At 53.2% G+C, this 27,419-nt stretch overlaps 1 protein-coding gene across 2 annotated transcripts; it reads left to right on the top strand.

The window, feature by feature from the left end:
* Positions 1-965: 965 nt before the first annotated feature.
* Positions 966-26,444, top strand: FHL2 (four and a half LIM domains 2). Of its 2 annotated transcripts, none has more exons than XM_081253632.1 (6): positions 966-1,046; positions 12,380-12,557; positions 20,077-20,251; positions 22,943-23,112; positions 23,842-24,028; positions 26,018-26,444. In XM_081253632.1, exons 2-6 carry the CDS (start codon positions 12,402-12,404, stop codon positions 26,167-26,169), a joined length of 840 nt encoding a protein of 279 aa, XP_081109758.1. In that variant the 5' UTR covers positions 966-1,046; positions 12,380-12,401; the 3' UTR covers positions 26,170-26,444. The 2 variants fall into 2 exon arrangements, with proteins under 2 accessions (XP_081109758.1, XP_081109759.1); XM_081253633.1 differs by lacking the exon at positions 966-1,046 and adding an exon at positions 1,290-1,370.
* Positions 26,445-27,419: the final 975 nt, after the last annotated feature.

The raw sequence follows: 27,419 nt of genomic DNA, 5'->3' as shown, positions 1-27,419 counted from the left end.
TTATTTTTTCAATTTGTTTTTACAAACTGAAACTTTCGGCTCATCATTTGAGAACTAGGAGATCATTTTGTAATTTGCGACTAAATAGACAACATACCTAGGTAACTGTCAGAGGGAAAGGCTTTTCTACACAGTTTGCCCTGGATTTCAAGATAGGGCCTGCTTTGACTGTCAGTGGGAAATCAGGTCCGGAGCCCACATTTCCGTTCTTGGTGAGAAGCTGCAAGGTTCAGGCAGGAAGCAGGTGAGGCAGAGTTCTGGGGGCTCAGGTCTGGGGCGAGTCTCAGCCCCTGGAGTGACTGACGGGACTAGGGGCACCTCCTCTCCTGTGAGATAACAGGGCTTGGCCTTGACAGACTCCAGGTCAGATGGCAGCTGCCATAATTATTGCTCAGCAGGCCTTGAGCAAACCTCTCGAGCTGAAATTTCTTCACCATAAAACGGGGGTATTATTAACCCTTAACTTTTAAGGGGCGAGAATCCAATGAGATGCGCGGTAGAGCTAGATCTCAGTAGGTGGTAGCTAATAGGATGGCGCTCAGGTTCTGAGATTCCGTGATGGAGGCCCATGGGGAGCCGCTAAAACATCACGGGACACAGAGCATCAAAGAAGGGAAAGCAATCAGATAGCTTCCCTTCTCTGAGTCCCATCGCTGCTAAACGCGACACGCCTGCCCACGGTCCTTCTGCCCACCTTGCGCCCCGGCTGCACGCGGTGGACGTTTCCATCTCGGCTGCCGTGAGCTCTCCGCCTCTGACCCCCCCAGGCCGGGCTCGGGGGCCTGGGCTCTGGTGTGGGAGGCGCTTTCTCCTCTGCTAGGTCTTCCTGGCCCGGAGGGGGCCACAGAACGTCCGGGCAGCCCTCGGCCTGGAGTGTGGGCGACTGGTCCTTCCCCTCCCCTCCCGAGCGGGACAAAGACCCGGCCTTCCCCATTCTTCCTGCCATCGGCAGGCTCACTTGCTGGCAGAGGGGCCGCGGGGGCCGCAGAGAGACGCCCCCCTCCGCAACCCCCGTCCTCGGCGCGCCTCCCGCTCCTCCGGACCCGGTAAGTGGCCGCCCCTCCGCCGCGTGCCCCCGCACCTCCCCGGCCGGGCCGCCGCGCGCTCGGGACCCGGCGGGAGCCCCGGATCCGGCGCCCGCGACGCCGCAGGACGGAGGAAACGCCCGCGGCAAACAAAGGGCCGGGGTCCCCAGCGCCGCCCCGGAGCCCAGGGGCGCTCGCCCGCCCGGCAGCGCCGCCCGCGCCGCCCAGCGAGCGTCTCCTTATTTGGTCAAATGACACGCGGGGTTCTCCGGGCGGGGCGCGCCTCTCCCCGGGCCCAGCCGCCCGGACCTCCGCTGCCGTCCGCCGTCCGCGAGACGCCGCGCGGTGAGTGCGCTCCAGCCGGGCCAGGGCCAGGGGGCCGGCAGTGGGGGCCGGGGACGGGGGAGCCTGGACGGAGGGGGACCCCGGGCCAGGGGAACCGGGGGCGGTGGGGACAGCTGGGGAGGGGGTGCTGGGCAGTGGGGGGACATGGGGACAGGGGAGCTGGGCCACGGGGACACCCCGGGGGTACCTTGGGTGGGAGGGACCCCGCCCCATCCCGGAGGGAGGAAGGCAGCCGTCCTCTTGGAGAAGAGGGCCACCAAGCCAGTGGTCCCAGAGGGCTGGGCGCCCAGGCTTTTCCCTGCGGTAGGAAGGAGTGGAGCTTGCCGGTGGCCTCAGGCATCGACCCGTGGGGAAATTGAACTACTGAACCACCAGGGTTAAAAAAAAGGGGGGGGGGCTTGTTTTAGACGAACACAGTAGTAATCTTAAACTGTACTCGTGTGATACCTTAGCATACCTAAAATTGCAGGAAGAGAGAGTTAAATGTTTTATTGACAAATGAAGAGAGTTCTCTTTACTTTCGGATACCCATTTGGGTTTCCGTTCCCACTAGTCTAACCAGGTTAAATGAGCTGCACTAGGGCACTTAAATCACAATAAATCACAGCTGGGGCTCATAGCCGGGAGAACTGTGCTCAGAACCAATGCCAAATACTTCCTACCCCTTTGGCGCTAACCCCTGCTTGTGTGTGTTTTGTAATAATACGTTAGAGGGAGAGGCTTTGGTATCCTGAAGGTGATTTCGACTAAAAAACATTTGGGGCAAGTCTGAGAAGTACAGGAATTCCTAGGCTGCCTGTTAAACTCCTATAAAAGCAAGCAGTGAAGAATATTTTATTGTGCATCTATATGAAATTTTTCACAGTGTTTTTCATTCTGAATTTTTAAGGCTTATCAGTTAATATATAGAATGGGGTTCAGTGTTTGTTATCCTGGCGTGCCTCAGTGCTTCTGCACAGCTGCATGTTCAGAGGGCTGTGTTGGCTTACCACAGGCCAGGCAGTGCCAGGCACAGTGGGGTAGGCTCAGGTACAAACGTGCCACGAGGCAGGTGTGGCAGGTAGCCCGTGTGCTTGGGCTGGAGCTAGGCTGCCTGAGCTTACACATTCCCGTCCATCAGCCCCGAGCGGTGCAGTCTTGGCCAAGTCACCTAATCTCATGGTGCCTCAGTTTCAACAGCTGGAAAACACAGATAAGATGGTGGCTTGCTTTTCAGGGTTGCCTGCACATCAGAAACAGTGTATACAAATTGGATATTACCCTCATTTTTACAGATACACTGAAGCACAGAGAGATCAAAGTAACTTTTCTTAAGGTTTTCCAGCCTAGAAATGGTGACCCTGAGAGCTGACCCCAGGCAGCTCTTAACTTGAGAGCCTGAGTTCCAACCACTAAGCTATGGCGGATGCACCCGAACATTTTAGTGAGGCCTTAGTCTGCATACTTTCACCCAGGGTTGTTGTTAAACCACTTCCAGTACTGAAAAGACTCTAAATTGTAGACAAAAGGGCCCACCCAGCAGGATATTGAAAAAAATCCTACTGGGCTCAGGAGGTCTGGGTTCTCTTCCTGTCTGGCCCTGGGCTGGTTCCCCAGCCTCTGGGGCTCAGGCTGCCTCGTTATCAGCAGGGGGCTGGAGTAGGCAGGTAACTTACCTAAGCTGCTCTGACTCAGCGCCAGGAGGTACCCAGTTCTGTGAGCTCCCATGAGCAGAAAGAGACATTGGATACTTCCTAGGTGGTTTTCTCAGGACAGTTTTATCAGAGCCACATTGGTCCCATGGACTTATACTGAGCAGTCACTTCCTGAAGGTGGCCACCTTGAACTGAACGCACAAGCCCTTCTCTAGTGGCTGAGAGCCCAGTCTTCCGGAGTCCAGGCTGGCATTGTGACTTTGGGGTGAGTTAAGGGAATGGCCTCTCTTGTCCTGACTGGTGGATTTCGGTGTTAGCTCTTGTGATGGTTAATTTTGTGTCGACCTGACTGGGCCACCAGGTGCGGATCCAAGACACAAATGTTATTTCTGGTGTGTCTGTGAGGCTGTTCCTCGGTGTGGTTAACATTTTAATCTGTAGCCTGAGGGCTCTTCCCAAGTGGGTAGCCTCATCCAATCAGCTGGAGACCCGAACAGGCTGAGCAGGAGGGGACACCCCCTGCCCTACTGTGGAGCTGGGACTCCGTCCTTTCCAGGCTCTGGTCTCAGACTGAAGCATCAGCTCATCTTGGGTCTTGAGCCTGATGGCTTTTGAGCTAGAACTTAAACTTAAACCTCTGGCGCCCTGCTTCTTAGGCCTTCAGACTCAGACTAGAACCACCCAGTAGCTCTGCTGGGTCTCCAGCTCGTCAGCTGCTTGGGACTTCCAGCCTCCATAATGATATAAGCCAATTCCTAATATCAATAATAAACCTCTTCATATAATATATATATTTCTCTGGAGAACCCTGACTACTACCGTTCCCCAGTAACTTTGCTTCCCAGTTCTCCCCACCAGCTCTCAGTCTTGTTTTTTTTAAGATTCCATCACCCCTTTGCTACTGGTGGTCCTCACTTTCCTTTCGGTGTAAAAAGTGCTTGCCCACCCTCTTGGGTCTCTGATGAGAGGTTCAGGGCAGCCTCTGGTCTGTCCATCTTTAGTCCACTTCTCATGGGTGATTCTCACACACTGAGTTTGGACATCACATGTCACCCTGCTCATCCTTGGCCTTTGTCAGCCACACGTTGCCAGCCCTGATTTAGTCTGTGACTTACAGATCTCCTTTAGGTGTTTCTAAGTGTCTGTGCCCACAGGAGAAGTGGCTGCCATTTTTGTTTTTGTTTTTTATAAAATTATGTATTTATGGCTGCATTGGGTCTTGGTTGCTGCGTGTGGGCTTTCTCCAGTTGCTGAGAGCGGGGTCTACTCTTACTTGCGGTGCGCGTGCTTCTCATTGCGGTGGCTTCTGTTGTGGAGCACGTGTGGGCTTCAGTAGTTGTGGCTCGCGGGCTCTAGAGCGCAGGCTCAGTAGTTGTGGCACAGGGGCTTAGTTGCTCCGTGACATGTGGGATCTTCCCGGACCAGGGATCGAACCCGTGTCCCCTGCATCGGCAGGTGGATTCTTAACCACTGCGCCACAAGGGAACTTCATCTGCCCTGTTTTTATGGGTAAATAAAACCAGTGTAAAAGAGCATCCTTGAAGCCTGTAAACATTTAGGTTTCAAGAAAATAGGTCTGGGGCTTCCCTGGTGGCGCAGTGGCTGGGAGTCTGCCTGCCGATGCAGGGGACACGGGTTCGTGCCCCGGTCCGGGAAGATCCCACATGCTGCAGAGCGGCTGGGCCCGTGAGCCATGGCCACTGAGCCTGCACGTCCCGAGCCTGTGCTCCACAATGGGAGACGCCACAGCAGTGAGAGGCCCGCGTACCGCAAAAAAAAAAAAAAAAGAAAATAGGTCTATGTTTGGTGGTACAACTTTTGGAACAAATAAGAATTAGCCAACTTAGGCAGCAAGCGAAGGCAGCAGCAGGAGGTGTGCACGCCTGTTGTGCCAGGGCCCTGATGGTTGTGCTAGAGAAACGCCACGGGGAGCAGGGTTTCGAGGCCAGTGAGGGGCCAGCCTTTCCTGGAAGTTGGGATCATTGCAGATGGAAGCCCAGGCGGATGAGAGCAAACCGAGAGCTGCCTTTTGGAGATGGGAGGAGACTCCTGAAGGGCAGTGAGGGTTTTTCCTTTTGTTCTGTGTAAACAGACATGGATAACTGGACCGCAGGTTCCCAGGAAGCAGAGGGAGAGAGGGTGAGGTACACGCCCCCCCTGCCACCCACACCACACACCCACCCACACCCACACCATACACACCACACACCCACACCACACACGCCACACACGCCCATACCACACACACCACACACCCACACACACAACACACACACCATACACACCACACACCCACACCACACCCACACCACACACATACCACACACGCCCACACCACACCCACACCACACACCCACACACCCACACACCCACACACACACCACACACACACCACACACACCACACACACCACACACACCACACACACACCACACCCACACCACAGACACAACACACACAACACAACACACACACCATACACACACAGCATACCCACACACCACAACACACCACACACACCACACACCCACAGCACACCCACACCATACACACCACACACGCGCGCCACACGCCACACACCCACACCACACCCACACCATACACACCACACACACACCACACACACCACACACACCACACACCACACACACCACACATACACCACACACCCACACCACACACACACCATACACACCACACACACCATACACACACACCACACCCACAACAAACCCACACACCCACACCACACCCACACCATACACACCACACACACACACCACACACACCACACACACCACACACACACACCACACACCACACTGCACACACCGCACACACCACACACACCATACACCCACACCCACACACCACACTCAACCACACACACAACACAGACAACACACCACACACCACACATACCACACACACACCGCACACCCACACCACACACATACCACACACCATACACACACACCACACACACACCACACACACCCACACACACACCACACTCACACCACACACACACCACACACACCACACCACACACACACCACACACCACACACACACACACACACACCACACACGTGCTAGTTACGGACCTGAGGCCGATCACCGTCCTAGCCCGCGTAATGATTCTTGTCCTGCGTAGACAGAACTGACACGTTTCGAGATTAAATATCCAGATAGTATCTTAAAGGTGATTTAAACTCTTTGGAGCTAGAACTAAACTTTTTCGGAGACTGTGTGTTTTATCTCAGTCTCCCAGGGCCTAAGACGGTATCTAGAAAAGAGAAGTTAGTTAATATATCCTTGTTGACTGGATTTAAAAGTCCGCAGGATATCAAAACAAGTGTCACTATTCTTAGTTTATGGTCTTAAGGTCAGAAATCTGACATTTGTTATTTCCCATTTTCAGTATCCAAAAGGTAATTCCAAAGACAGCAGTTCACCTTATTCTAGCCTTGTCTCTCACACAAAACATTTCTTGACATGAGCATGGACAAATCAAGCTTGTTAAACGTTTTTGAAAGTTACCAGTTTATATATCAAGTTATAATACCTCCCTGATCTCTGCCTATATAGTCAGAAAAGGCTCAGTAAACGAAGCCATAAATATACAGCAGTAGGCATAGTCATTCTTTGAAGAATCCCAAAATGGATTTCAAATGAATTTTAAATACACTATAATATGTTTTTAAAAATAGCAACATCCCTTAAGCTGGTGTCCCTCTCCCTTTCACCAGAATTTTTATTTAAGAGAAACAGTTCAGCTGGACTAATGGAGAGAGTGTCGGGGTAGCAAAGCTGGTTCGTGTGTTGATCCTTCTGTTCATAGAAAAACAAACTGGTGCAGAGTGTTCTCTGGCTTCCCTTCTGGTGTGAGAGCCCCTGCCTTTGGACAGAGGATCTCTGATTTATAGGCTGCTGCATCCGTGTAGGACACCCAGGGCCCCGCTGGTACCTGGAGCCTGGGTCAGGGGGGCTGGCAGTTCCACCCAGAGATGTTGGGAGCATCTCATGGTGAGGTTTGTGCGTCTTGGCCTGACCAGGCCTCATCCGGGGCTGTGCAGCTGTGTGTTCACATGGGTTTGGATCCAAACACAGTAAGAACAGTTCCACCCACTGTGGAAGCAGCAGTGTCTCTGGAAGGGGGAAGAGGCCAGAGGCGGAGGAGAAAGAATGCAGCTCAGGATCTGTTGCATTAGAAATTGTACCAGCATCGGATGCCAAGCCCCATTACATCTGGGGTTTGCTATGCAAAGTGGATTGTTCACATAAAACATTCCTCGTTTCCACTCTGGATGTTGCCTACATGTTTGTGCTCTGGGATATTTGTATTCATCCGCCGCCCATCCATGTGTCCGTTCATTCATTCCCCAGGTGTTTATGAAGCACCTGACCCGTGTTTGTCACTTGGTGTGGCCGCAGTGATCCTAGGGTCCACCTTTGCGGGGCTTACGGCTGGGGGCTGGGAGGTGCACAGGCAGTCAGCGTCCTGTGGTGTCATGAAAACACTGCATTTTCCAGTACATTCTTCAAAAGAGCAAGCCCACGTGCAACAGACCAATTTTCTTAATTTTCTCTAAAAAGCTCTGGATGTTGGTAAGCCATGGCGTTTCCCACCTGGGACCCGGGTGGCATTTAAAGCTGGGCATGGCTTCTTCAGCACTGACTTACTGAGGCTGCTTCCTGCCTGTGGGAAGGCTTTGGGAACGTTCACAGATTTCTCTGCAGGAATCAAGGGGGTTAGGGTGGTCTCCTGGACCCGCGTGGATAGAGACGTGTGGGTTTCGAGGGGCAGGAGGCAAATGGCATCTTTGGGGTCAGATTAAAGTACATAGTTGAAAAAGGGAGCATTGAAGAGGGTGCTCCATGGACACTCGTGCGGCCCAAAGGGCCTCCTGTTCAGGAAACACCTGAAACTCTGCCCCTCCCTTGATTCCCAAGAAATGTTTCCGGTTAAAAAAAAAAATGCACCTGCTTCCTGGGCCGTAAACGCCCTCCTCCCATCTCCCTCCTCCTTCCTTTCTCTCCTTTTCCCACCTCTCCACTTCCTCTCCTCCTCCCTTCTTGTTTCTCTTCTCTCTTCCCTCCCCCCTACCAGCCCGCAACTCCAGACAATGACAGTTCTTAAACCTGAGAAGATAAAAATAGCCCACACGTATAAGCCTGTGGACCTTGCAGACAGTCATTATTTTCCATGGGGCAGCCCTGCGCGTTGCTGCCCACTGCGCTCTGAACCTGTGTCCTTGCCTCGGACTCAGCGCAGGGGGAGAACTGGTTTTAATCGGAGTCAACGCTCTGCACCCACCCCTCACCCCAGGACTCTTCTCTCCCAGCACCGTGGTCGGTGGTTGAGCCTTGTGGCCACATCTGTAAACCTGCCCCCTAAGATCCGGGTGCTTGTTCAGAGCCAAGGGGGATGATATCAGAGGATGATGTAACCCCGAGGGAGGGGTGAGAACTCCCAGACGCTGGGATTTGGGTTTGGTTCACGAATAACAAGTCAGCAGTCACACCTGCGGTCCAGATGTCTCCTGGCTTGCTGCTGCTTCATGCTCCCAGCACTTGTGCACCAGGTGATGGACAGGAGTGACAGGTAACCCGCGGGGAGGGATACGGCAGTTGAGAGAGGGTAAGCAGATTGTGCACAGTTAGGTTAAAAAAAAACAAGATGTTATGTTTTTTAAAATTTATTTATTTATTTATTTATTTTTGGCGGCGTTGGGTCTTTGTTGCTGCATGCGGCCTTTCTCTAGTTGCAGCGAGTGGCGGCTACTCTTTGTTGCGGTGCACGGGCTTCTCATTGCGGTGGCTTCTCTTGTGGAGCACGGGCTCTAGGGGTGCGGGCTTCAGTAGTTGTGTCACACGGGCTCAGTAGTTGTGGCACACGGGCTCAGTAGTTGTGGCGCATGGGCTCTAGTGCACAGGCTCGGTAGTTGTGGCCCGTGGGTTCAGTAGTTGTGGCTCGCGGGCTCTAGAGCGCAGGCTCAGTAGCTGTGGCACATGGGCTTAGTTGCTCCACGGCATGTGGGATCTTCCTGGACCAGGACTTGAACCCATGTCCCCTGCATTGGCAGGCGGATTCTTAGCCACTGCACCACCAGGGAAGCCCAACCAGGCATTTTTTTTTTTTTTTTTTTTTTTTTTTTTTTTTTTTTTTTCTTTTTTTTGCGGTATGCGGGCCTCTCACTGTTGTGGCCTCTCCCGTTGCGGAGCACAGGCTCCGGATGCGCAGGCCCAGCGGCCATGGCTCACGGGCCCAGCCGCTCCGCGGCATATGGGATCCTCCCAGACCGGGGCACGAACCCGTATCCCCTGCATCGGCAGGCGGACTCTCAACCACTGCGCCACCAGGGAGGCCCTCCAGGCATTTTATAAGATTAAAAAATGGAGTTATAGGAGGTGTCTAATGCAAGGCTATAGCTAAGTTTTTGCCATTAAAAAGAGGCTTGGGCTTCCCTGGTGGCACAGTGGTTGAGAGTCCGCCTGCCGATGCATGGGACACAGGTTCGTGCCCTGGTCTGGGAAGATCCCACATGCCGCGGAGCGGCTGGGCCCGTGAGCCATGGCCGCTGAGCCTGTGCGTCTGGAGCCTGTGCTCCGCAGCGGGAGAGGCCACAGCAGTGAGAGGCCCACGTACCGCAAAAAAAAAAAAAAAAAAAAAAAAAAAAAAAAAAAAAAAAAAAAAAAAAAGAGGCTTAAGATGGATCGTGTAACTTTAAATACACAATTTTGTATAATAATTTTCTATTTGGTAGCATTTGATTAAAGAAGAATTGGTTTTAAACACCTTGTGGTGGAAGGGACGCTCTTAGTCTCCTCAGTAGCTCGTGGGCTACTGATTCTGATGCTCAGGGGTTTGTGCTTCTTGTAACTTGCCGGAAATGCGCTCAGATTTGTGTCCCTCTGCTCTGCCCCTCATTAGTGATGGCCTCACTTTCCACCCCAACTTGTTGGTTTAAGCATAAGTGCTGTCCTAGTCAATAAAACTGGAGTGACTTCTCAGAGGAGATAAGGAACCAGATGGGAGAGAGATCCACCAGCGTCCAAGACAGTTCTGCAGAAACGGGGGCTGTCGGACCCTCCGGGCCCGTCGCGGCCACACTGGTCCTCCTGGGAGTTGGTTTCAGTGATGGGGGCGTTGTCTCGGGGTCAGCTCGGTCCCCTTCAGCTGATGTGGAGCCCTGTGTGTTCTCACAGTTTACTCTGTTAGATGATTTCTGTCCCAGTCCTGCAGAGTTGGAGGAGGTAGAAAGCATATCCCAGGTCTGTGAGCATCACCAGGGCCTTACCTGGGACGAAAACAGTTCCCCACTTTGATGACTCCAGAGCACAGGAATGGTGCTCAGTGGGGTTGGTGCAGTCTATGGTCTGTTGTCTCCTTTCCCCCGCAGGGCCTGTGCTTGTCCAAACCCACATGGAACCACCTTTCCATTTAGATCGGGAGTTTCTTTTTTCTAAGTGAGATGGCTCTTTGGGAATGCTCATATGAATCTTCTGTTTTCATTAACATTCCTGGCCTCCAGTTTTTCCATCCATAAAATGAGGTAGTCATAGATAATCTCCCAAATTGTTTCCAGATTAAAAAATTTTATGATCTATAGCCCTATCTCCTTTCCTTGTTCTTATTTCAAATCCTCAAGTCATTATTCTTAAATTTGTGTGACCAGAATAGGCAAATAAGGTTCCACAGGTAAACGGCAGCCTTTATTCGAAAAATCTATATGTTGGAGGGACGGCGCTTAACTGCGATGAACTAAACGATGGCCACTTTCAAGGCCAGTTAACTGAGGAATTACAGGAAAGCATTGCATCTTCTGCCAACATAGCCGCTGCAACCTGACGGTGGCCTTAGGACAAAGGATATTTACATGCTGTGTTTCAGAACAAAAATTCAAACGCTCAAGAGCCTCATCTTGTGATGTTATTGCAAGAATGTCCAGACAATGTTTTCTTTAACTCCAGGAAGAGCAATTCAGGGGGCTGGCTCTTGCCACATGTGTCCAGCTGCATGCTTCATACTTTTAGGAAAAAAACTGTCCTATAAACACAGAAGTAACCAAGTATGGATGCTTGAAAGTTGTCCATTTCTCTGCTTACAGTTGTCAGGATCTTATATACACAAGAGTACAAAATAAATAAACACTATCAAATTCGCTATTATCTCATAAACCAGACAGAAATATTTCATTTGCATCCTGGGGTATTATTTTGGAATTTCACTGTTAAGTGGGTGGAAATGACTGAAAATAGAATCAAGTTTAATCAGAGATTGTGAAACATCGCACAGAGTTACACAGTCAACCTGTCTCCATATTTAATCATTTATAAAGCTTTTTCACTTGTAGCAAATAAAATATTGCCACTTGAGAAGATATTTCTAAAGAAGTTGCACTGTGTTTCTAATGGCTCGGAGGCGTTTCTCTACACCTAGTCTTCCCAGGGTAGCCCGGCTCTTTCTGGGGTGGTGCTGACATGTTTGTGCAGGAACCACATGGGGAGGGGGGGAGGGGGGAGGGTGAAACCTCCCGCCTTCCTCTGCCCTTTCCCTGTCCTTTCTGCTCAGACACACACCGCACTCATCCTGGAAAAATGCAGCTCGAGGTGTCGCCTGGAGTGGCCGTTGACTGCCGTCACTGTGTTTCCCACCGTGATCATCCCTGCCCTTGGAAGCCAGCCCTTCCCTTTCTCCTGCTCCCTGGATACCTGGGCTGAGAGAAGAGAGTCTTGTCCCCTGGGAGGAATGACACCCCACCCCCCACCCCACCCCGGGGCGCCTCCTCTTGGGCAGGGGCCGGGCCTGCTTCCCAGTGAAGCCGGGTCGAGGCGATGCTCCCGTGGCCTCAGGTTTACCAGCTCTGACACCCCTCCCTTGGCTTCTGTGGTTTCTTCTTATTCAAATTCATGAATCATAAAGGGGAGCTCGCGGAAAGTCTTTTTATAGCAATGAGCATAGTGTTTTCTATCCCTGCTGTGCTATTTTGGGGGCAGGGAGAATGGGAAGATGTGAGCTTGCGTCCCACGTTTGAAGCAGGCACTCCTTCCAGGGGATGAGGGCTCTGATGCCAGCTCTTTCTTGGGTCCAGAACTGGGATCACGTTTTCTGACACGGTCACCCAGAATTGGGACTTTTAAAGAAGTGGAATGTACTCAGACACAGAACTGCCCCCAGCTAAGTTTTTAAAAGTATCATTGAAAATTACACCCGCTTCAAGGGTGAGTGTCGATTGCTCACGCAGAGGATGTAGCCACCGATGGGAAAGGTGATGGGAAAGGTGACCCTCACGGAGCAGGACGGTCACTGCCGTGTGCACGGGACATCGAGCACGCTCACTGAACCTGTCCTTTCTCTCCTCCCCGGTAGGTGGCAGAAATCTGGTGCCAGGATGACCGAGCGCTTCGACTGCCACCACTGCGAGGACTCCCTCTTTGGTCGGAAGTACGTCCTGCGAGATGAGCGGCCCTACTGCGTGGCCTGCTTCGAGGCCCTCTTCGCCAGCACGTGCGAGGAGTGCGGGAAGCTGATTGGCTGCGACTGCAAGGTACCCGCCCCTGGGCATCCCCCGGCCCTGTGCTCCCCGCCCGCCCTCGGGCCTCCCAACCCCCCTGGACACCCACACTGGACTCCCCAAGAACCACATGCTTCTCAGCACATTTGTGCTCACGTCCTGGTCCTCATCACCCTGGACACCCCGGAGGCCCCTCTGCTGGGCTCGGACCCTCCACCGGCCTTGCCCAGCCTCCTCCCCACAGACTTGGTCTCTGCCGGTCCCGGTCCCACTGCACCTGGTCGGGGCTTTTCCGGGACGTGTGTGCCGAGCATCCCAGGTCCACTTGTGTTGGCCCCATGGTCAGCATCCTTATCTATCCAGCCACCTGCCGCCCCATCCCCTGCTCCCCCGAGGGCAGCACTCTCCCTCCTGGGCTGACTCGTGGGGCAGGGTCGCACGATCAGTATTGGCGCGGTGAGCGTGCGTGTGGGAGAGCCGGCGCCCACCCCCGGCTGGAGGGGCTGAGAGGCCCTGCCTGCACTGGGGCGTCGGGGGTGCTTCTCTTCTTCGTGGGGAGGATCAGGATGTGTGGCTGCCAGCTGAGCAGGTAGGGCTGGCTCTGCTGGGGGTGATCCGGAGTGGTCCAGCGCGTGTCTGCCCCGTTTGTGTCGCATCCATCCTTCCCGTGACGGTCAGTAAGCAGCCGGCTTCCTGGCGCTAGGTGTTTAGTGACAGTCGAGGGATAATTTCCATGTTACAGGGAAGAAGCCTTTGCCCTGAGCAGAGACAGAGGGTGTGGGATGCCCCCACTTGAGCCCAGGCTGCAGCCACGTGTCGTGGCTCCACAGAGAGGAGTGTCACGTGGAGCGGAAGGGAAACGGGACTCGGCACCTGTCCTGTGGAAGCCTTAAAACCTCCAGAGCTTCGGCTACGACCACGAGCAAAAGTAGCTGGTCTTGCTTGTCTGAAAGCCGCCTGCCCTCCGACCTCCAGCTCTGTGTGATGTGTGTCCGGGCCCTTCTGCGTTCATCTCCAGGCCAAGCACAAGAGCTCAGACACCAAGTTGCCCCGTTCCATCCTGGCTCTGCGTCTCACTGGCTGTGTGATCGTGGGCCCATGGCTTGACCCCTCTGTGCCCATCTGCACGTTTATAAAAGGGAGCTACAACAAGGGAGCCTACATCATGGGTTCTCGTGGTGTGTAGCTACCATGCACTCAGTGCTCTAAGGAGCGGCTGATGGTGTGGAAAACTCCACCCCCTTTTCTCTTCCGACTGCTTTCCTGCAGCTTGCTCCCTCCCCCTGCCTCTGGAAGCTTCACTCTGTCTCTTTATCAGTTTTCACTAGAGAAACGTCAATAAAAATGTCCGCTTTGAGGAAGAACTAAGAAGCAGAGAAAACAATTACTATTTTATAAAGGCTTTACCTGGAAAAGACATAAGTAGCTGAGAGGTTCAGATATCATTCTGACAAACAACTCTGGTTTAAAGGAGATGTTTTGGAGATTTAGGGCTCATCATCCTTGCCTGGGGGCTAAAGTAAAAACAAAAGCGAAGTCACTGATCATTTCTTCAGTATGATTTAGTGGACAGACCCTTGAAACTGGTTACCCTTCGGCACAGGCTTTAGGAGCAGATAAACAAGAATTCCCCAAATGGGGCCAAAATCAACAAGACTGCTGCAAAGTCAGGCGTCAATCACGCTGAACTTTTCAACCCGGATAACGGTTCACTCTGTGGAGTTAGGCCACGTGATTCTGCGCATGTGGGAAGGGAAAAGATGTGAACTTGCAGTTAGACCTTGCCATTTGGGGCTTCTGAATGTTTGGAACGGTTTTCTTGGCTTTCAGAACTAATTATGCAGTTGGTTTTGTGGAGGAAGTGATGGCAGGAAAAATGTGCCTGTACTTCGGGAAGAGAAGCCCCAGCCTGACAGGAGGGGCGCTGGGCAGAGCAGCTAGGCTGGCGGGTCTGGTGGCTGTTCTTTTGTCTGAAAATAGCAGGGGTGCCATAAGCCCCACTTGGCTCTCCCTCTGAAGGACATTTGTGTATAACTGAAAATACCGCAAGCCACTGGGGATTAGGCCGATGTTGTGGGTATTGACTGACTTTCAAATAAGGTAGGCAGGACTTCAGGATGACCTGCTTCCATAGGTAGCTTATCTGTGTTTGAGCATCAGTTCTATGCGGACTCTCTTTCTGTTCTTTCTTTCTGTTTAGTTAACTCTGAGGAAATGCTGTGATCTCCAGGGGTAAAAATCATTCATTTTTATGGCTAGTGGAATAGTTGACAACAGGTAATACAAATAAAAATTTATGATCCTCTGACCTTATGCTCTTCCAGAAATTTTTCCTGGACACCTGTGGATACCAGCAAAAAAAATTTTTTTTTGCCTGATTACAGATGTTTTTCAAGGGATAGGTCTACCTAAGTCCCGGGCTTCAAAAAGTCAAGAAACCAAAGAAAAGATAAGCTGAGCCAGAACTCAGATGGCTCCTGATCCCCCCCATCAGCAAATTGGTGCCTTTAGCAAACTCTGGGCCACATACCTGGCTCAGACTTTGGGTTTTCCGTGTCTCTGCGAGCAGTGCCATAAAGTCAGACGGGCCTCCAAACCCACCCACCCGTGTGCCTGGAGGGGGTTGCGAAGAGTAAGACGTGGTAACAGTCAAAGGACCTTCTGCAGGTCTAAAACCAGCATTGAGGGCTTCCCTAGGGGCGGTGCAGTGGTTAAGAATTCGCCTGCCAACGCAGGGGACAGGGGTTCAAGCCCTGGTCCTGGAAGATCCCATGTGCCGCGGAGCAACTAAGCCCGTGCGCCCCAACTACTGAGCCTGCGCTCTAGAGCCCGTGAGCCACAACTACTGAGCCCGTGTGCCACAACTACTGAAGCCCACACGCCTAGAGCCCGTGCTCTGCAACAAGAGAAGCCACCCCAATGAGAAGCCCACGCACTGCAACCAAGAGCAGCCCCCGCTCGCCACAACTAGAGAAAGCCTGTGTGCAGCAACGAAGACCCAAGGCAGCCAAAAATTAAAAATAAATAAATAGTAAAAATAAATTTAAAAAATAAGTGAACAGGTCCCCTCGAGGGCACACCTGGGACAGGGCTGCACAGCGTCGTTCTTCAAGGATTGGAAAGAATGTGCAGTTGGGGACATGGTAGCCTGACAGTCTCAAAGTGCAGAACACCTTTTCAAAGTGCTGAGCACAAATGACACGGCAGATCCACTGATGAGGTGAAATGCCATGGATCTGAGGACTGGCTGGTTTGGGAATCAGCAGCTGAGCTTCTCCCAGCCCAGGAGGGATAGACAAGGTGTAAAGGAGGGTGAGGAACCCCCCCTGCCCGGAGCTGCCCTCATTAACTGGTGGGTGGGGGGTGCCTCCAGGCCACTGACTCCCCCTGCGGCTCAGCTGAGGTCTCAACAAGGGCACATTCGGAGCAAAGCCACAAGCGCTTCCCATATTAGGAATATTTCTAAAATGGAAAAATATAAATTCTGAAAGGAAGTGTTTGGGCCTTATCTTACCTTGTTTATCAGACATTTTACTGCAATTTACGACATTCTGCGTGCATAAGATTAGCATTGGTCTTTTTTCTGCGACGTGTCAAAGATTTTTTTTCTTCCTTTTTTATGTTTCTCCCCTTCATGCTCTCTCTCTACAGAACCTTAAAACCAGGGTATTTCTAGAACATTCCCAAGTTCTTGAAAGTCAGTGCATCCATATGTCTTAGCCTTGAACCTCTAGCGTCTAAATGGTATCTTTGGGGACCACATGGCATACGCGACACATAACAGAATTAAGTGAGACGAGACTAGCTCGGTACTAAAAACTAAAACTCTGTTTGGAGCCATGAACACCAGAGGTGGAAAGAGCCGCTAGGAACCCAGTTTTACAGACGAGCCTTCAGAGCAGCCGTGCATTTCGGTTCAGGCACCGGGTCGAATCAACCTAACCTAACCTGGAGGCATGGCCTTTCTGTGCCATTTTCCGGTCCATCCCCACGAGCCCCGAGCCCCCAAAGCCAGTGGCATTTCCCACCTCCGCGCCCACAGGGCATGGACTCTGCAGAAGTGAGTTCAGGAGGAGGTGGTGATGTGAATTATCAACTTGACTCAGACTCCCTTTTCAGGACCCCACAAGAGAAGGATTACGGGAAACCCGACAACACAGCAGCAGATGAGGGCTTCCACGTGTGGTCCTGAATGAGTTGCACGATGTGGGCTTTTCCGGGGGTGCCTGCGGGGTGGCACCAGGGGCACAGGGTCCTGCAGGGCCAGCATCACTCATGGCCACACAGACGTCACCGAGCGGCTGGTGCCCGCGTGGGGCCTCACAGCCGAGGGGGCGGAGGGGCGGGCCTCCCGAGGTCAGGCACGGGCACAAGGTGAGTAGAGGACACCGGGGCAGAGGGTGAGGCTGGGCGAGCGCTCTGAGACCTGCCTGCAGAGATGCTCCCGGGCTGCAGGTCAGCAGGAGGGATGCAAGAAACGGGGTTCACGGCGTCTTAGCACTGTTAGGTTAAACTTGCTCACCTATCAGATGGGAATAAACCTTATTCCGTGGGGTTATTGTGCGGCTGAAATCAAGTAAGAGAGGACTAAGAATTTTAGACTCAGAAGGGCTGGAGAGGCTGAAAGCACTGTACAGAGCAGTGACCGAGCCAGGAGCTCGGAGCTTCGATGAGGGCGTCCGTTCCATCCCCGTCTTCATGAGTAAATGTGATCTCAGCAAGAGACGCTTCGGGGCACCTGCTGTCACCACAAGCTGGCATCTAAGACTGACATGAATTGAGCCGTGTCAGTGTGCCAGGACCGTTGTCAGGGCTTCACCATCATCCCTGTCTCTCTGGGTGGATCTGAGGCTGGGAGAGGTCAGGTGACTCACCCCCAGCCCCACGGCAGGTACATACGTGGCGGAGCCAGGGTTTGAGTCTGGAACTCTCCGCTTTAAGTACCGGGATGAAATACATCAGGCATTTTAGACACTGTGCTCCTGGGTCCCCGAGGGCACTGGTGGCACAGCAGGTGTGCAGGGCGGTGACCGGAGGGCAGTCACCGCTGGCTGCAGCTGGCACAGGGGTGGACCGGTTCCAGTTCCCCACGGCCCCGCCCCCGACAGTGATGCTAGCTTGTTCAGAGACTGAGGCTTCTGAGAGCAGGGGCATGGGTTGGTATTTATCTTGAGGAAAAACATTTCATCAGAAGGTTTGAGAATTATCAAATGCCCCTGAATGAACATTTCAGGGCTGCGGAGTGTTAATGCAGAAACGTGTGTGTGCGTGCGTGCGTGTGCGTGCGCGCGCGCCTGAGAGGGGCAGACAAGGGAGCAGCTTTGTGAGGGTCACAGTGCTCCAGGGAAGGGACAGCTGGTGACTCAGCTGAGCCGGCATCTAGGAAGGACAGAGACTAGCTCCCTGGGGCGGGATGGGGGTGGGACCAGGAAGGGGGAATGTTTCCACGTGGCTGCCGTTACCAGCCTGGAGGGCTAGGCAGAAGCCAGGGCGTGAGCAGTCCTTCCCTTGACTACGGGACTCGAGACGCAGGACAGCAAGTGACTAAGTGACCAGCAGCCTCGGGAGGGTGGAGGCTAGGAGCTGGGCCTCCAGAAGGTCTAGAAGTCCTGCCTGGGTGCTTATGGTCTCGTCAGGACAGGGCGGTGGTACCCAGATTTCTAGGAAACTTTCTAGTGTCAGATGTCTGTCAACAAATCAGCTCTTGTCAACCTAGCTAATGTGTTTTCATGCCGGAAATGTTAACCGCAGGCAAGTGGATTTCTGCAGTGCTTTTGACCCACGAGATCGTTTTAAATGAGCTTTTTTCCCCTGACCGTCCAGTCCCCTAAGCATGCGCGGCTCCATCCTCCTATGGGACTCGCTAACCAGGGCAACTGGTGACAGCTGGTGGCTTCGCTCTCACGATGTCATCCGTGGAGGGTCCCCCTGGGCTGTGTTGAAGGTCAGGACCCAAAGGCAGATGTCCTTGGACTTGGCTTCCTTTCTTCACGGTTCACTCGCAGCCTCGCTGTCCCCTGCCCCGCCCTCCCGGCTCGCAGCTCAGCGGGGTGGGGCTCACGGAGGGGACCCGCGGAACTTCTGGAAGGGTGCTTTCCACATGCCACATGATAATCAAAACTTATTTTTTAATTGTGGTAAAATACACATACATAAAATGTGCCATCTTAACTGTTTGGAAGTGTACAGTTCAGTGGTGCTAAAAGTACGTACACTCTGCTGTGCGACCATTTCTTCTTGTAAAATTGAAGCTCTGTCCCCACTCACACCCGCACTGGCCCAGCCCCGGGTACCCACCCTGCTGCTTCCCGTCTCTGAACTTACCTCCTCCAGGACCTCATATAAGTGGAATGATTCAGTATTTGTCTTTTTCTGACTGACTTATTTCACTTAGCATGTCCTCAGAGTTCATCCATGTTGTAGCATGTGTCAGAATTTGTTTCCCTTGTGAGGCTGAATAATAGTCCATGTTTATCCGTCATCTGTGGACAGACGCTGGGGTGACTTCCCCCTTTGGCTGCTGTGAATGTGGGTCTGCAGATTCCTTCTTTTGGTTCTTTGGGGCATATACCCAGAATTGGAACTGCTGGATCGTGTGGTAATTCTCTTTTTAATTTTTTGAGGAACTACCATACTGTTTTCCATACAAAAAAACTGTTAAATGCATTTATTCTATAATCAGTGTTATAACAGTGATCCCATGACCAGAAACTCCTCCTCTTCTTAAATTAGGCTGATTATTGTTCTTAGTGGACAGGGCATTATTTATTTAGTTATTTAAATTTTTGGGCCACGACCCTTGTATCATGTGGGATATTAGTTCCCCAGCAGGAATCGAACCCGTGCCCCCTGCAGGGAAGCACGGAGTCTTAACCACCGGACCACCAGGCAATTCCCAGCGGATGGGACTTTAAATGGTTTGTTCGACTTTCAAAGTCTCAACAAAGACAGTGCTGAATTGCATTCATTCATTTGGCCTCCTTTGTCTAGCCGGGCGGGAACTCTCCCAGCCAGCTACCTGGAGCCGTGGCACAGCTCCGCCCGGCGCCCCTCTGTCTTGCCCTCCTGGTCTGTGCCCTTTCTCTGCCCAGCTCACGTCTTCGATGCTCAGCTGATGTCACCTACTGGATCTCTCCTGACCTGCTTTCCACCAGGTTGACCCAGGGCCCCATCCTCAGGTTCTGTCTCTGAGCTTCCCAGCAGCCTGGCCTCCCTCCTGCGGGGATCACAGCCATCATCCAGCACAGTTGGGTTTGCTCAGCGTCCTCGCGGCCATAGGACTCCCGGGGTCTGTGTGTCCAGGAGAGGCGCTGATGAGTTTCATGTGCCGTTTCTCTTTCTTACAGTCCCCAAGGGAAAGCCACTCGTTTTTCAGACGCATCTCTCGCACACACCCCTGTCTAAACAGTGGCCCTAAGAACAGCAATAGAAGCATCCTACCTGATTCATTCCAGCCCCTCGTTGCCCATTTGCCCCCCTCGCTGTGGGTCCAGCAGAGCCCACGCCCCCGGCCCCTCTCACGTCTCACGTCTCGTGTGCTCTGGGCCTGCAGGACTTGTCCTATAAGGACCGGCACTGGCACGAGGCCTGTTTCCACTGCTCGCGGTGCAGGGGGTCCCTTGTGGACAAGCCATTCGCTGCCAAGGAGGACCAGCTGCTCTGCACCGACTGCTACTCGCAGGAGTACTCGTCCCGCTGCCAGGAGTGCAAGAAGAGCATCATGCCAGGTGGGCACCAAGCCGCTGCCTCCCTCCCGCCCACCCGCAGAGAGAGAGAGAGATTAGAGCGAGAGAGACATCGTCTGTGCGCGTGCGTGTGAATGTACGTGTGCGCGCTTCCCCCGCCCCCTCTGCCCCCTTTGCCTCCCGCCCCTCCTCGCAGAGCTTGCGCGTGTGGGCGCGTGTGAGTGCGCGCGCGTGTGGGCGCGCTCCCCCCCCCCCCGCCCTCTCCGCACTCTCGGCGCACACGCGGAATTCCTTCCCCGTCGGTTACTGCCGCAAATGGGTGCTGGGCCGTGGCTGGGCGCTGTGCCCTCATGCAGGTTATGTTCCCGGCAGGCTCGGCGGCAGCTGGGTCCAGTGGCAAGGCCAGTGATGGGTGACCTGTTGGTGGAGGATGGGACTGTGTCCCTTGCTTTTTGGGGGGACTTTGGTTTCTTTGTTTTATGGGAGAGAGGGATCTTTCATTTTAAAGAACAGAGTGGACAAAAATACTTTATGGAATTTTTCAATACATAATTTAAAAAACGAATCTTGTTAGACACGCACACAGTGTGGGCGAGAAGAGCCTAAGATTTGGACCTTGGATGGTTCATCGGCTACTTAGGGTCAGTGATGTCCTCTGTGTGACCAGTAAGGGGTGGCTGGACGGTATAGCCTTGACAAATACATAAATAAAGCAAATAAAATACAGGACTCCCAGACAGATCGGAATTTCAGCTAATCCCACCTGGGACCTCGTTAATCTGGCATCCCTACCAGAGAGCCACCTAAAACCGGGAGAGGACGCTGTCCATTGACCGTCTTTGGGGATGTGGCCCCCGAATCAGGCTCAGGCTGGGGGAGTGGGGGTCGGTCACAGGCTGGGACCCCTAGCTCTTAGGAAGCTCGATACAGCTGCACAGGGAGCCCTCAAATTGCCCTGGAAGGTATCTGTTCTCAGGACAGCTTCTTTGGTAGATACACTTCCTTTAGTCCTGGGAAGTTTTAGAATTAAGGGCACACATATAAAGAGAATTCAACTCAGAGCAATAATAGTGTGTTAAATAATCTGGTAAAGTGTGGGTGAAGTTTAGAAAAAAATTGGTCTAAAGAGTAAATTAACCTTATGATTCTGACTGAAAGTGTGCAATCAAGTAAGTGATTTAAGCTTGTGGTTTTACACTGGAATTTTCTTAATTTGTAAATGGTTTTGATGCTTAAGATATTTTAGGATTCATTATATTTATAAGTTTAATTCATTTCAACAACAATTACTTAAGAACTTGAGGGACTTCCCTGGTGGTCCAGTGGTAAAGAATCCACCCTCCAATGCAGCAGACGAGGATTCGATCCCTGGTTGAGGAACTAAGATCCCACATGCCCCGGGGCAGCTAAGTCCGAGCGCTGCAACTACTGAGCCTGAGCGCCTCAAGAGAGCTCGAGTGCCGCAGACTACAGAGCCCACGCGCCCTGGAGCCCGTGTGCCACAGCTAGAGAGAAGCCCGAGCGCACCAACAAAAGATCCTGAGAGCCGCAACTAAGACCCAATGCAGCCAAAAAAATAAAATAAGTAAAAGAAAAGAAAAATAGGGGTTACTTTAAAAAACCAGGGCTCAAACCCGTGTCCCCTGCATTGGCAGGTGGATTCTTAACCACTGCGCCACCAGGGAAGCCCCGGGAAGAAAGATATTAACTGCCGCTTTGACAAAGACAAATATATGTCTAAGAGTAGAAGGTGAATTTTTCTTGATTCTGGCAGGCTGATCTCAAGACGACGCCCTCCTCCTCCCCAGGGATGTGCATCTCACCGTCTCTGCTGTAGGGGGTTTTAGGTAGAAACTGGGGGGAAGCCTGGCTGGTACCTTCTGTGACAGAGGCACAAGCCCAGAGGAGGGCAGCCAGGAAAGGGAGCCTTGGGGCTGTCACCTTTGAGCAGTCTCAAAGGTCAAGCTGATTTTAACAGATGGAGAAGTCAGGAGAGGAAACGGACTGAGCACCAAAGGCAGGGTGTCTGGAAAAGGCCTGGTGTGTGGGGGAAAAAAAAAAATGCAAGCACTAGATACTTTTTAAAAAAAAAACAAGAAAGAAAGAAACAAACAAAAAACAAACCTAGACCTGAGCGCTAGCTTCCTTCCTTGGTTTGATTTTAGAAAGTGCTACAACCAAATCAAGGTGAAAGCAGTGCAGACTGTCAGTGTGGCTTCTGCAGCGAAATCATATAGAGGACAAGAGGCCCCCACTCAGTGCAAAGCTCGCCCCCCTGCCCACACCTGCAAGTCACCAACCGCGGTGCACGGCTCCGTCCCCACCCAGGGAGGCTGAGCCCCAGCTAGCAGGTGCACCACGGCCTCCAGGCAGGGTCACGCTGTCACCGGGCCTTCACCGGGTTCCTCGCTTGCTCCTTTGAATCAGAAAAAGACACCCCTTCCACTAGGCGGTGGACTCTATCGGAGGCGCGTCCTCATCCGCAGCCCGTGAGAAGGAGCTTTGCCGCCCTCTGCTGGCGATGCTGCACAAGGACCACACGGTCTGCACCCAACCCCCTGGGGCTGCGGGGTGCCAGCGGGCGCCCTCCCACGGACCTGGGACGGGACAGTACCCCGAGCTCTGGGGTGGACATAAGACTGCCCTTCAGAACATGCAGAAGGCACGCGTGGTCTGGCCTGGGGCCTTTAGTGAGAATCACGATTGTCCTCCTTTCTCCCCGACCCCTGACAGGCACCCGTAAGATGGAATACAAGGGTAGCAGCTGGCACGAGACCTGCTTCATCTGCCATCGCTGCCAGCAGCCCATCGGAACCAAGAGCTTCATCCCGAAGGACGGCCAGAACTTTTGCGTTCCCTGCTATGAAAGGCAGTATGCCTTGCAGTGCGTTCAGTGCAAAAAGGTACCTCTTATTCCCCCTGTCCCTTGCACACCTGTTGTCCTTTCTGAAAGAGCGTCCACCTATCCCTAAGGTGTCTTCGTTCATCGCCCTCCTTGAATAAACAAGAAACGGCCCTAGACCTAGTTGGGGTGCGGGGAGGGGAAAAGGAAGCTGGAAAGGCCTGTCCCTGGGGTGGGGACAGATCCCTCGTCACTATCCAGGGCTGCGTCAGGTTAAAGAAAGAAAAGCGTCCTAAGACTACAGACAGGGTGGGAAGGCAGGCTCTGGGCTCATTTTTTCCACCCAGGAAGCCAGCCCCATGGTGTCTGTTAAGCCTCTTCCTTCCACCCGAGTAGCTGAGGAGGCTGTTGGAGCAGGTGCACCTGGTGGTAGAGATGCTACAGGGATCTGCCCGCAGGTGGGGCAGAGGAGGGGCTGCGTGACCTCAGATCCCGGCCCCTGAGCTGCGGTCTCCCTGCTTCGCCCTCCTGCCTGCCAGGAGGCAGTGCTGTCCCGGCAGACACCCCGGTACCCACGTCACGAACGGGGATCCGGGGTCTGCAGCGGGGGCCTGGCAGCTTGGGGAAGGGGCGGCAGGGGTGACCTCGCCGTCCGGAGGACAGCATCTCTGGGACCCGGACGCCGGTGCGGCGCATCCTGGGCGAGGACCGCGCGTCCTCCAGAGGCGAGGGCCGGGACAAGGGCGCCGGGCACAGGCCCCTGTGGGAGCTGACGCCTTTCTGCCCGCAGCCCATCACCAGCGGGGGCGTCACGTACCGGGAGCAGCCGTGGCACCGCGAGTGCTTCGTGTGCACCGCCTGCAAGAAGCCGCTGTCGGGCCAGCGCTTCACGTCCCGCGACGAGTTCGCCTACTGCCTGGGCTGCTTCTGCGACCTGTACGCCAAGAAGTGCGCCGGCTGCGCCAGCCCCATCAGCGGTGAGTGTCCGTCCCCGGCCTGTACCACCCCCTGCCCCTCGTGTGGCTGCCAGGCTTTGGCCTGTGGATCTGTTCACGTGTGCAGACTCTGGGCCGCCGCGCTCCCCTCCCCCGCACGCTGGGCGCGCTTCCCTGCCTCCCCCCATCCTCTTCTCCACGGCGGCGGCGTTATCGGCGTTATTTCTGCTCTCGGCTGGATTCTCTCCAAACCGCAGGCTGTGAGTCTCTGACATCCCCGCACAGGCGCAGGGAAGCAGCTGGGCTGTGCAGATGCTCCCCGGCCTCTGCGGGGGGGCTCGCTCTGGGTCGGCCCCTCCCACCCCCCAGGCACTTGGTGGAGCAAGAGCCCAAATCTGGGTGAACTACAGGATGTGCCCCAAATTCAGAGTGGAGCGCAGATGGCTGGTGGGACTCCAGTCCTGGAAATGCTCCCACTTTCAACACCTCTGGGGAACTTTACACATGTCTGCTGCCTGGTCATGATTTAATTACTCTGGGGGACGACCTGGGTGTTAGAATTTTTAAAAGCTTCTCAGATGATTCATATATGCAGAAAATGCTGAAACTCTCTGGCCTGAATCACTCGTTTGGTTCTGCCTGAGGGCCCGGGCCCGGGCTGTGTGATCTGCGGGTCTCTCATAGTCATTGTGAGCCTAGGATGGGTAAAGGCAGTTTAAGATGTTTAGGGAAAGAGTTGAAAAGCTTTGCTGGTGCAGCTCCATCAGTAGCAGAGGGAGTGTGGTATCAGAAAACTGGCCTCAGTTGTACACATATAGATTCTTTGATATTCTTTTCCATTATGGTTTATCACAGGATATTGAATAGAGTTCCCTGTGCTCTAGGGTAGGACCTTGTTGTTTATCCATCCTATATATAATAGTTTACATCTGCTAATCCCACACTTCAGTAAAAAAAAAAAAAGTTAAATTAGAAAAAAAAAAGTCCCTATCTAGGTTTCAGATCATAAAAAAAAAAAAAAAAAAAGAACTAGCCTTGGAGACCTGGGTTCACCCCCAGTCCTGTCACTCACTAGCCCAGGGGATTAGCCTGAGGCCACCCACGTGTGAATGGATTTAATGCCAGACATCAGGCAGTTAAATTACAAAAGGAGCTAACTGCTGGGTGAATGACAGGCTTCTCCTGCTACTCTGAGACCTCCAGCTATTAGCCAGTGTTGTTACTTGTTCTTAACATGGCAGATTGAGCCGTTCTTTCTGGAAAGCGTTTGTAATCGCAAATCATGATCCAAATTTCACCAAGGATTACCCCGTGTATTTGATTCCATTTTGTTTCAGGGGCCTTGGTGGCTGGACAGACCACCTGTGTTGTAACAGGTGGCCAACGTACCTTAAACATTTGATAAGAAGTAGACATCAGACAGAGTCAGACACCCCAACTGAAACGAGTTCCTGCTTCCCTCGTTTCGATAAAGGATGGCTTTCTCCACTGCCCACACGTCCTCCTAACCCGCTCCCACGTTCCACTGGCCTCACTAGACCTCCGAGTCTCGTGCGTGGCTGAGGCTTCTTCCTGCAGCAGGCGTGCCCATCCGTCTTCCCCCCGCCCACGTGGCGTCTCTTTCGTGAGGCCGTTCTGGGCAGTTCCAGAGACGGTTCACATCTTTCTCGTCTGTGCTCCCTTTGGCGCCTCATTCATTAATTGCCAAATTTCTGAGCACCAGACCTGAGGCACCCAGGGAAGGAAGGGGTGGGAGAACTGGGCTCCGTGACTCAGGCGTTTTTTCACTCGGGTGGGGGGAACACACACACACCCCGCAGGCTTCTTATAATTACGGCGATTGTCATGTAGCTGTGGAGCCCTTCTGTCTTTCTCCTGCGATTCAGGAGCTCCCCGACCTGAGCACGGGATGGGATTTAAACGTGGAGCCCAGCACTGATCACATGGCACCAGCCGGGCTTTGAACGGGTCCACACAGGACTCCTCCCCCCCGCCCCCATCCTCATCCGTGTCCTTTTCCTCCGTCCACAGGACTGGGCGGCACCAAGTACATCTCCTTCGAGGAGCGGCAGTGGCACAACGATTGCTTTAACTGCAAGAAGTGCTCGCTGTCGCTGGTGGGGCGAGGCTTCCTCACGGAGAGGGACGACATCCTGTGCCCGGACTGCGGGAAGGACATCTGAGCCCCTCTCCGAGCCCCCTGCAGCGCCCCCAGCCCCTGCTCGCGCTGCACCTGGCTCCACCAGCCACCTGGGGACGTGCCTCCGCGCTGCTCAGTGGTACTCACGTCTGTTTAAGCCCTTCATCTACCCTATGTGCTCATTCTGTTAGAGAAGGAGAAAAGCCGTGGAAGCCTGAGGCGGGAAGAGGGTTTTGAGATTTTGTAATCAGGCGAGGCCAATCAAAGTGTAAAAATCCTTTTGAGTGATACCTTTATAAACGCTTTTCTTTCACTGCATATTTAATTTTTAAGTGCAATTAATGTGTCACGCACTTGAACATTTCCAAGCTACGTAAGGTAATGAAGAGTTGGCATTTACAACAGTGTAACTTCCTGTCGTGCGGGGCCCAAAGCAAGATTACATGGCTTACAATAAAGTTGCCCAGAGCAGAATCTTCTGCCAGGCGCAGCGTGTGAAGCAGTGATGCAGCATCAGGTTCTGAGTACGAGTGACACTTCACTGCGGGTGGCGGGCTGGGTGGGTGTCGACTGAAGCGGCACCACACCTTCTATTTAAGAGAAAGTCTCAGCTGGCATTTCTTTCTCTTGGAATTCAGTGCTCTGCCTTTGACGCAGTGACACAGGCCCCGCGCATGGGCTAACGGCCCCGCAGGCAGCATGGGGTCACTTTTCTGGACAGAGCTCGGTGCCCTCCCATCATCATGGGTCCGGACCTGACAGTGGCCTGCCTTCTCCTCCGTAAGTGGAGGGGTGCCGAGGGACACAGGCACCTCGAGGCCGGAAATGACATCTTGGTCGCCCGTGTAGTTATCAACACCCGAGCAACTGAGAGCATCCTAGGAGACTTCAGTGAGTGTTTCTGAAAAGAAAGACAGTAAAGAGAGAGGGGATCGCTGCCATCAGGGTAACTCTTTTCTGGTAAACCTCTAAAAATGGTTCACTACTCACTTGACCCAGAAAACCCCATAAAACTGTGCAAATCAAGAGGTTCAAATCTTCGTGTTCACTTTAAGAACACACGTGAAACTGCCCAGGCTGTTAAGGGTATGCATACCCAAAAAGCCACCAAAATATCTGAAGGATGTCACCTGACAGAAGCAATGTGTGCCATTCCGTCGTTAGAATGGTGGAGCTGGTAGGTGTGCCCAGGCCAAACGGTGGGGCTGGATGCAAGGTCAGTGGCCCAAAAAGAGTGCTGAATTTTTACTGCATGCGCTCTAAAATGCAGAAAGTAATGCTGAACCTAAGGGC

Source organism: Mesoplodon bidens, assembly GCF_964165515.1.
Source record: "Mesoplodon bidens genome assembly, chromosome: 14".
In the NCBI taxonomy this organism is placed as follows: Eukaryota; Metazoa; Chordata; class Mammalia; order Artiodactyla; family Ziphiidae; genus Mesoplodon; species Mesoplodon bidens.
The sequence above is the reverse complement of the archived record's forward strand: the minus strand, read 5'-3'. Positions and strand labels throughout refer to the sequence as shown.